Raw genomic sequence first — 10202 nt, forward strand, 5'->3', positions numbered from 1 at the left:
ACCAACAAACCACAGAATCATCTCCTGCCAAAAAAAAAAAAAAAAAAAAAGAAAAGAAAAGAAATAATCCTCACCTAACATCCCCTCCAGGCACGCAAAAACAAGCGCTGACCGAGCGCGATTATCTTTAATCCGAGAATAAACGCGGCTACGAAATTAGCCTTGGTTCACGCGGGAAGGGGGGTGACAAACCGGCGACAAGAGATCCACGGGCGAAAGGGGTGGAAGTGGCTTCGTTTTCACCTCGGCCCCGGTTGAATAGCTTCGTACAAAAGGGTCGACGGAAGGTGGGAGACATCTGACGTCCTTCGTCCGCGTTCGCCACCTCTCCACCCCGTGCACGGCTGACGTTCAACCCCCGTTTCCAAGGCGGGGAGGAACCGGCTCCTCTCGAAAAGGACCGCCCTTTTTCGAAGGGTAGGGAAGTCGTCGGCCAATCAACCGACGTTTGTTTGAAAACGATCAGGAACCGATGCTTACCATCAAGAAGTCCTTGCCACGATGACTGTCAGTCACGTTTCATCGAGGAGTTAGTTTTCATCCTCGGTTCTCGCCATCCATCCAGGGGAGGAAGTGCATCGTCCGTTTCCGATTTTTTTTTTCGAAACGTTTCTTCAACGTGTTTACGAAATTCCAGTTTCTCGTTTGCGAATGGGACCACGATACGGATAACCACGATTCGGAGTGAAACTATCGTTGTTTCGTTGTTTGATTCCTTTTTTTTTTTTTAATTTTTTTCTTTTTCCTTTTTCCCTTTTGGTTTCACGTTCATTATCGACAGACGCATAGTGGGTGTGCCGTGGAAAGGATTCGTGGCGAGGATGCAGAGCCAGGATCCGCAGATCGGGCACATGTCCGTGACGCAACAAAAAGTGCCTGCATCTTCCAGTAAGTTTCAAGATTTATTTTATATGGATTAATTCGGATCGGTTTGGATTTGGTTTGATATCTTGTGATGTGGACGTGTAATCACGATAGATGGATAGATTACGTGTTGTGAGATCGTTTCTCGAAGTTGTATTTTTACGTATAACTGGATTGAATATAATTTTTTATTTCTCATGATGTTAGAACAGTTTTTTGAATATGCGATATGCACAATTTGGAAGAGAAAGTATTCTTTAAATGAATCTGAATCGAATTTTAAGTATTGATAATGTTTAATGAGGATTTCTGATATATGATCGGACATTTGAAGTTATAGATCAGTTTCAATTAATATTCTTTTTCAATTTTATTAAATTCTCTAAAATTAAAAACTAAAACAAATCACTTCGATTCTCTGTTTATAGCTAGAGTTAATATCTTATGAAATGTGCTATACATTAATATTCTAATTTCTCTTTCTAATAAACCGTACGTAATATTTGTAATTTGTGGTATTGTTGATAAACATAACACATGATACATTTAGCGCCTGGCAGTAATAATCTATTATTCCAAAAGTTAAGAATCGTAGTATAATTGCGAGCTTGTTATTATGACAGAAAAAATTGAAAGAGTATTACAATCACAACATCGTGTCAGTGAATACGAAAAAGATTTCCAAAATATTTAAATAAATTATTTCTAATCGTTTTGTTTTCTGAAATGTCAACAAAAAAAAATCATCTATCTCTATCTTGATTATCAAGAATTTTAGTACTTACTTTTTTTATTTTTATAATCAATATTCTTTTCCATTCCAATAAATGGATAAATTCCATTAAAATAATTCTTTTCTTTATTTTTTTACAATGTATAACAAAAGAAAAGAAAAAGAGAAATTTATTTTTCGACTTTGCCTAACGGTAGCCATGTTTATGGCGTCGTACATTTTGACAAAATGCTACACTAAAACTTATGACTGCTCATTACCTCTGTAACCACACTCATAAGCGCATTGTTTATTACTTTCTGGATGTCTGGTATCATCATTTAGGAAGGTAACAATTGTCCTTTTTTAAGAAGGATCGTACCTAAGACGCCAATTCCTTTTTTTTCTATCGTTATTTTTAATAGGGGATCAAATAATGGAAAGTACCCAGAAATTTTGACGCTTGTTAAAAGTTTCTTATGGTTATCGAATGATGGTTGGATTGAATCGATCCTAAATCGTGATAAACTTTTTATTTTTTTATGGTAAATAAAGCATTTACGGCTTTATTTATCCGTAGTAAGATTACTGTAGAAAATAACTGTATATATAGTTTTCCGAATCGTTTTCTAAATAACAAAAATATATACATATAGTTTTACGACTAGGAAATGGAACAATACGACTTGTTTAATAATAAATCAATAAATCAAACATCTAAATTTTCAGAATTTTCATTTCCACTTATACTTCTACTTTCAAAATTAAAAATATAATCTTTCTTGAATTATATTAATTTTAATTATTACTTTTAATTTATTCAATTTGTTATTTCTTCTTTACAGTCCAAATTATCAAAGAAATCCTTCTTTTACACGTTCATCGATACAATTCTCTATCTAATTCTATATTTTTCGAATTGAAAAATACTAATACTCACTTGTAAAGCATTAATCATATCGAAGAAAAGAAAGGTTGTTAATTATCCCGTAGCGAGAAAGGGTGGTCTCGTGTGAAACAAATAGCATATGCGGCATTTAAACGGGACGTGCATTTAAATGATTCGTCTCCGGTGGCATTCATCCATGAGAAAATAATGGCAGATGGCCAACGTGTTACGCGGTAAATTACGAATCTCCGTGGCGCGGTAACAGGTTGTCGTGGGTGGTTGAATTCGAGCGTCATTTGTTGACAAATCAATGTATCCTCTATGATTCATTGCCAGCTTAATTCGAAAATAATTTTTTCACGGTTCGTTTCAAACATTTTCTCTATTCTCACAATTTGAGTACTACTTTTAAGAACTTTTATAACAATTGGATTAATAAAATTTTGGTAGAACATTATATCATTCAATTTATTCCCTTCAATTTTATTTTTGTTATTCATCGCTTCCAAACAATATTTTTTTAAATATCTAAACTACAAAATAGAATAGCTTCGGGATATTTTTTATTAATTCCAAGTTCAAAGCGTCTATCGCATACGATTAACGCGACAACAAAACTTATTGGGCGTAATGGAGGGGATGTGGAAGAGCAAATGCGAAAAAATCGCGCGTATCTTTGGCCAAAGGGTGGATGCAACCCCTTATACTCTCGAACAGATGACGAATAGATAGCGCGTGCGTTACGTGTGTACGTCGACGCATTGGTGGGGGGGGCATCCGGTTTTCGACACATGCCGTGGAATTCCCATGCTCCACTAACGATACATGTAACACCCGATGGACGATGATACGATGATGTCATCGAAACGATCGGAGATAGTAGGTAGCTCTTCCTGTTCGTTCGCAATTTGAATGATCGTTGATGATGGAAACATTTTAAAGGGTTTGGATTGGGTATGAAAAATTCATAAAAAAAAAAGAAGCGAAATAATTTGATTCTGAAAGAGTTAATCAATATAGACGTGAGTACGCGACTCATTCGACGAGTGTTTTTAATTCATATTCTTTTTTTTTTAAATGGATTTCAAAATTTTTATTTTGCAACGCGAATATTTTATACGGATCATTTAGTTTACACAATAATTAAAATGAATGGAGATTTTCTTAATGCTGGTAGGTAAGAGGCTTTTAATCCTAGAATTCTGGAGGTTTTTCGTAGCGCATAACGTTAAAGAAAGATTATCCTAAAATCGCCTATGAATACTGTGTTTACTTCTCGTAAAACGAAATGTTCTGTTCTACCTTTTTTCGTCTCTCGTTCAAGGGATAAGATACGATAAGAAAAAAATTGTACCTGTTTGTATATATTTGATCGCAATAAGAAAAATAATCTTATGTCTTTTGTTTATTTGTTCGTTTCATTCGTTATTAAAGTAATAATGCGATATATTATAAATTCGTAACGTGCGGGCAAGGAAAAAAAGTTCATAAGAAAAGTTATCTAGTCATTACGAAAAAGCACAACTTAAAATTATCGTGCGACGAATTATATAGCTCACTTCTTTTTTACCCCTTCACTCCGAATCGCGAACTTTTCCCTCAATTTCGCCGTCACGAACAATTGCAACATCAAATTTACCTAGCTAAACATCCTTTCAACTATGAAAAATTCTTGATAAAAAATAACTTTTTTCAGACAAGAGTGAATCACATTCGATGTACAAATCTCTGATGAATCTCCGTCTTAGGAAGGGAAATTTAAACTACCTTAAAACTTTAATCTTTAATCTTGAACGGTAAATGAAAAACGGGATGATTATTGGAATTTTTTATTCTTGTTTAAGCGAAATCGCAAGAGGAAATATAATAATCCAACTACGAAATTAATTACTTAATTAATTTCTTGTTATACAGTTGAAACAAGAAAAGAAATAAAAAAAAATATAGTAAAAAAATATAAACAAAAAACCCCGAAAATCTTCTGAAAAAAAAAAGAATCAAGAGAAAATCAAAATCGATTCCTCTCGATAATCGCGAGAATCGCGTGTGGTTAATCGCAAACGAAGCGTGCGCTTGGTGTGCCCGTCTCCTTTCCGGAGGGTTGCGCCTCGATCACTGTAAAAATTCCATGAATGATTGACGAGAAAGGAAAGATGACCGGCGCTCGGTAATGCGTAGTCCTCGATTACACGACGATGAAAAATTCAATCGCGGATGACTCGCGAGCCACGCCGATCGAATGCAAATTTGATGCAACGCTCGAATAACGGCGCGCATCGCGTGATTCGAGGCCGAGCATGTGCGTTCCTACGTGCACGCCTCTCTTCCTGCAATTCGTTTCGTCGTCCTCCTCGAGTTACTTTGAAATTCGTATCGAGATAAAACGCTCAATATGCGAGCAATGATAGGCTTGTGGATAAATCAAAAATTTGTATCGCTTTTATTATTTAACTTGTCTTTTTTTTTTGATAGGATTTAATGGAGTAGTTTATCGAGGTTGATGATACGATCAATCTCGTTTAATTTGCGAATATTTTTATAAAATTCAAATATGTTTGTTTAAATTCAAACCTTTTTTTATAAATAGATTAAAATTTTGAAAGTTTATTGTACAGAGATAGGTGAATCGAATTTCTGAAATATTACTAAAATAACTTTTTACCGTTTTGAGCTATGACATTTTCTATTATTGCTTTATGCTAATTTTGCTAAAAAAAAAGAAAATGTACCTAAACGTATTTGGCTAAGAAACTTCTTGGAAATTGAAGTTTTAGTAAAACTCTTTCTCCACGTGGAAAGTATACGTGTTTGCGATTCAACTTTCCCTTTATCGTGGGAGAAAAGGGTCTCCAGTGTCGTGCAAGGGTGCACCCCTGTCATTGCAACCCGCTTGTTGCAGTAGTTAGTACGCGCGCATCGTATTTCGTGTAATACGTACGTACATACGTTTTTCATCGATATTTTAAGCGAAAACACTCTTACCCTCGTGTTTTCTTTCCCCCCTTTTTTTCTTTTAAATTTAAAAACCTAAAAAATATTAATATAAATCAATATAAATATCGAGATGAAAGCGACGTTTGATGAAATCCTGCTGGTGAAATCAACAGGTTGTTCCTCGTTCCTAAGAGTTTCACTCACGATGAAATTCCTAAATGATATTAGATTTAATTCAGTCCATAATTATTTCAAGAATTCACGAATATAACCAAATAAATTATTAAAACGAAGGATTCCCAATTTTACAAAAAATATCGAAATTATTAACAAATATTCCATATAATAAGAATTAACAATTTTGCATATTCTATTTACAGAATATTCCAAAACTTTCTATTTAATATCCTCTAAAATCATCCCCTTTCTTGGCCAACTACCCTCTCAAACAACTTCCCTCGATAAAAATCTTCGGAAAAGCTCTACCACTTCTCACCAAAGAAATCTCCTCTTCTTATCTCTTACCGAGTAAACACAGCCTATCCACAGAGATGGTCAACGACTCGAATCGAAAACTTCTTTCAATTCCAAAATAAAAAAAAAAAAAGAGAGAGAGAAGAATAAGAAAAAAGCGGCGACAGAGTAGATGGAACGGAGTACCGAAACGTTTAGCCTTCTCCTTCCATAATAATAAGATCCACGTTAAGTAAGATAAAGGAGCCAGAGGGAAAGGGGGAAGGGCCTGATCAAGGGAGATCAGGCGATACGTGGAGCGAAGTGTCGTGTTTCTTGCTGCTCACTTAAGAGTGGCGGTGAATGCAGCAGCCACATCCGGTCCATTCAGCCCCCATTCACGAGTCTCGTAGGGCTGAATGGCGTGGGCGGAGCCCGTGACAACGAGTTGGTACCCCCATTATAAACGCACCACACCCTTGCTTCGCCCTGTATACACACGGACAGGTATATAGAAACGCGTACGTCCAGGAGGTGGTCGCGTTAACTTGGCGACAAATCGATCCATTCATCGGAGACGTCGTTCACGGGATCCGTGTTTTCGATGGTAAACGGGTTTCCAATCCAAAATACCGGGCATTCTTCGAGCCTTAAACGCGCCTTTCACCTTCTCATTCTCTTTCCCATCCGGGACCGGGATAACAATGCAGGAGTTTAGGATCGATCCTCAGGCTGAGTCTATCTTCGAAAGTCTTATCTTCGAGTTTCGTCGAGTTTCGAGTTTAAGGGAAATTGAAGAGGCATGGGACGTTTCGAAGTTGAAAGTAGTTCCGATTCGAGTTTGGGATTCGATCCATTGGATGTTGCAATTGTTTCTAAAAATTGGGCTAATTTATTCTTGTATGATTGTTAATATGCGGAGTTATAAGGTAACTTCTAAGTTATTAATAATGTGTTTTTGTTGGTCGTAGGTCGAATCCTTTACGATATCCCTTGCAAAGTATGCAGGGACCATTCCTCGGGCAAACATTATGGAATATTCGCCTGCGATGGATGCGCCGGTTTCTTCAAGAGATCGATTCGAAGGAATCGCCAGTACGTGTGCAAGGCTAAATCTAAAGGTGGTTGCATGGTGGACAAGACTCATCGTAACCAGTGTAGGGCGTGCCGTTTGGCCAAGTGCATTCAAGCCGGCATGAACAAAGATGGTAAAGATCGACGAGTTTCTTTGGATAAAAATTAATACGTATACTTTTAAACGATGTGTTTAATCTCGAATTTTCATATTTTTCCAGCTGTCCAACACGAGCGTGGTCCGCGAAACTCGACTCTGCGAAGGCAGATGGCTTTGTACTTTAAAGAACCCGAAATGATGGCCAACATGGTACCCCCACCGGCAGCAGCTTTGGATCTAGCGTTGCCCAAACCACCGAATGAACCTCGAGTTTCCGTGCCAGCGCCTGCCCCTCATCATCCCCTTCCACATCCTGTTTACTGCAATAACATGGCCATGTCGAAGGTATGAATTTTCTTAATATATTTTTATTATAATTGAATAATAATATTTTAATCTTCTTCTTAAATCTCGATTATAACATTATAATTTTGCTCATTATTTCTAAAAGCTTCTGTAACATCAACGTGAATCTATATAAAATTTACTTTAATTCGAATTAACATTCCATTTCCAAATCCTTTTTTGCACTAAAATACCCTTCAAAACTAAATTCTAACCCTTCATATTTTTTGCTAAAATGTTCTTTCAATTTCAGATTCCAGTGAACGTGGCTGGCCTACCGACCTTACCGTTGATCCCTGCAGCGATAACAGCGGAATCCATCTGCGAGCAAGCAGCCAGGTTGCTGTTTCTCAACGTCCACTGGGCCAGAGATCTGGCAGTAGGAACGAACCTGGTCATAGAAGACCAGCTGACACTATTGGAATCCTCCTGGAGGGAATTGTTTCTACTCGCCGCGGCCCAGATCCTTCCAACGTTGGATCCAACCCCTCTCCTTCCGCCTGGTCCTCAAGGCCTCGGCCTGGCAGTCGAAGTGACTCGTTTCAGAGAAACTTTGGCCGGTTTCCACGCGATGAGCCTCGATCAGCACGAGTACGCTTGCATCAGGGCGATAGTCCTCTTCAAAGCTGGGCTGGACAGCGAGCCTCTGCCGAGCAGCAGGAGCAGCAACGGATCTACGTCCCCTAATACAGGAAGTAGATTGAGGGACGCGGCAGCGGTTGCGAGGCTGAGGGATGGCGCGCAACTCGCGCTCGGGCAAAGATTAAGCGGCGCCTCGTTCGGCGCTCTCAGGTTTGGAAAATTGTTGTTGTTACTTCCTTCGCTTCGTTCCGTTTCCGCGCACGCGATCGAGGAACTGTTCTTCAGAAGGACAATCGGTATTATTCCAATCGAGAGGATTATTTGCGATATGTACAAAGCCGCTTAAATGTGTTTTGTGATTACTGATAGTCAATAAAATCGTATGAATATATCCTGGTTTAGATTAATCGTACTATTTCGTGGGAACGAAGAGACATTCGATTGATATTGTGTACAAGTTGTACCACGTGGTAGTAAAGCGAAAACGATACGATGTGAAAGCTTGTGAATGTATAAGTTTTTGTGGTACCTGGAAAACTCTTGAATAAGAATGAAAAACATTTTGTGAAAAGTAATTTGTGAAAGTATATAAGTTAAATTTTACGATATTGTGAAAAACGTTGGATGGAAATGTTAAAGAAAATATGAGCGTGATTATTGGCATTATATGTCAAATAAATATTTGTGATATCGCATAATTGACTCCGTTAAGTCAGTTAACGCTAGTTGATGGATATGTAATATAAGATATTATGTTTTATCGGAATTTTCCATTAAAAAGGGAAATTGGACGATTTGGACGTGCCGTCTGCGGTGTTAGATAAACCTCGTTAGAAGTTTATTTTGAGGTTTGTTCTTTTCGCGAATAGCATCTGCAAGTATAACTATGGCAAAAAATTTACAGTACAAATGTAGTTAGTGCCAAATTATATAAATACGCAGGATACAATTTATCTGATTGGAACGTCTAAAGAAAACAAATTTGTATTATAAAGAAAATTTTATAATAGGACAAAATTAAAGAACATGAAAACAATATATGTATATAATGCAATGTATATATCAAAATGACAAACTAGTGTATATTTTATAAAAGCAATTTATTATTTTTTTTTTGTGAATACAAAATAAGATATAAATATAATATATATAAAAAAAAAGTAATTAATATTGATCTGTATATTTGGAAGAACATCTTGCCATTATCCTCATTAATTTTCTTCGAAAAAATGTTTAAGTATTTTGGAGTATCGATATCTTTATCATTATAATAATATATAATAATATAATAGCTATTACAATAATAGCTATTATATAATTTCTATGGTCTCATATATTGTGACACTTTTTGGTGTTCGAAGCAGAATCAAAAGAATTGTAAATAAATTAACATAGATAAGCGAAATGTACAAAAATGTAAAGATGTACTTAGTATTGAGTACGCCTAAGTATTAGAATGAATGTTAAAACAATGATTAAAATGATATTATAGCGCCAATGGCGCCGTTCGTATTGTAAATAGAATTTTAAAAAGAATAAAATGTTATAGATCATAAAACTTCTTTTTAAAATTAATAATTCTTCGATCTACTATTACGCTCAGAAATTTTAAAGAATTCTTCTTCTTTTTTTTCTCTTCTCTCTGCTATTTCTAAATTTCGAATCGATTTAAACGTTAAAAAAATTAACTCGATAAATCATTAATAAGGATACTAATTAAAATTAATAATAATAATAAAAAAAATGAAACGATTCTTCTTTGGAAAAAAATTCAAAACGTTCTTCCATTCCAGGAGGGGAACAAAATTTTCCTCCTGGAACGGGAACATCTAAATTTTACCTGCACTTTCCGTGGCACAATGAAACGCATTTCACGAGAATTTTACGGTGATTTGAGTGGTAATCGCTGCACAAAGGTTGCTCCGCGTCGGAGAGTTCCAGGCTGTCAGTATATTTAGAGATATTTCCTACAGTGGTAGACCAACGTGTAATCGTTAAGGCGGGTAAATAATCGTCTTGGTTGGTGAAAAAGCATTCGAAAACATTCGATGGAAGTTGGCTGGCAAAGTCTGCATTCGTGTCCTTTGTACGCCAATGTCACGCACCCCCTTTATAAAGAACGCCATGTGTTATTTTTAACGATGATCTGGGACCAGAAATATTTATTTATTTCGAGGCTTCTACAAAGTGTAATTGAATTTGATTCAAAGATATTTGAATTTATTGTTCGAGAAATCAAAAATATTTCT

At 36.3% G+C, this 10202-nt stretch overlaps 1 protein-coding gene across 1 annotated transcript; it reads left to right on the plus strand.

Moving 5' to 3' along the window:
• Window positions 1–522: 522 nt before the first annotated feature.
• On the plus strand, window positions 523–8995 carry LOC725327 (nuclear receptor subfamily 2 group E member 1). Its single transcript, XM_001121187.5, has 4 exons — window positions 523–888; window positions 6824–7060; window positions 7148–7371; window positions 7625–8995. The coding sequence occupies exons 1-4, from the start codon at window positions 822–824 to the stop codon at window positions 8297–8299; spliced, it is 1203 nt and encodes a 400-aa protein (XP_001121187.2). The 5' UTR covers window positions 523–821; the 3' UTR covers window positions 8300–8995.
• Window positions 8996–10202: the final 1207 nt, after the last annotated feature.

The sequence above is a fragment of the Apis mellifera genome, linkage group LG4 (genome assembly GCF_003254395.2).
Source record: "Apis mellifera strain DH4 linkage group LG4, Amel_HAv3.1, whole genome shotgun sequence".
Classification (NCBI taxonomy): domain Eukaryota; kingdom Metazoa; phylum Arthropoda; class Insecta; order Hymenoptera; family Apidae; genus Apis; species Apis mellifera.

Bases quoted from the DNA above. Each gene is read 5' to 3' on its own strand.
- LOC725327 (XM_001121187.5), top strand. From the start codon at position 822: ATGCAGAGCCAGGATCCGCAGATCGGGCACATGTCCGTGACGCAACAA. The intron at 7,061-7,147 runs GTAAAGATCGAC...ATATTTTTCCAG, and splicing joins AGCCGGCATGAACAAAGATG to CTGTCCAACACGAGCGTGGT. The intron at 7,372-7,624 runs GTATGAATTTTC...TTTCAATTTCAG, and splicing joins ATAACATGGCCATGTCGAAG to ATTCCAGTGAACGTGGCTGG.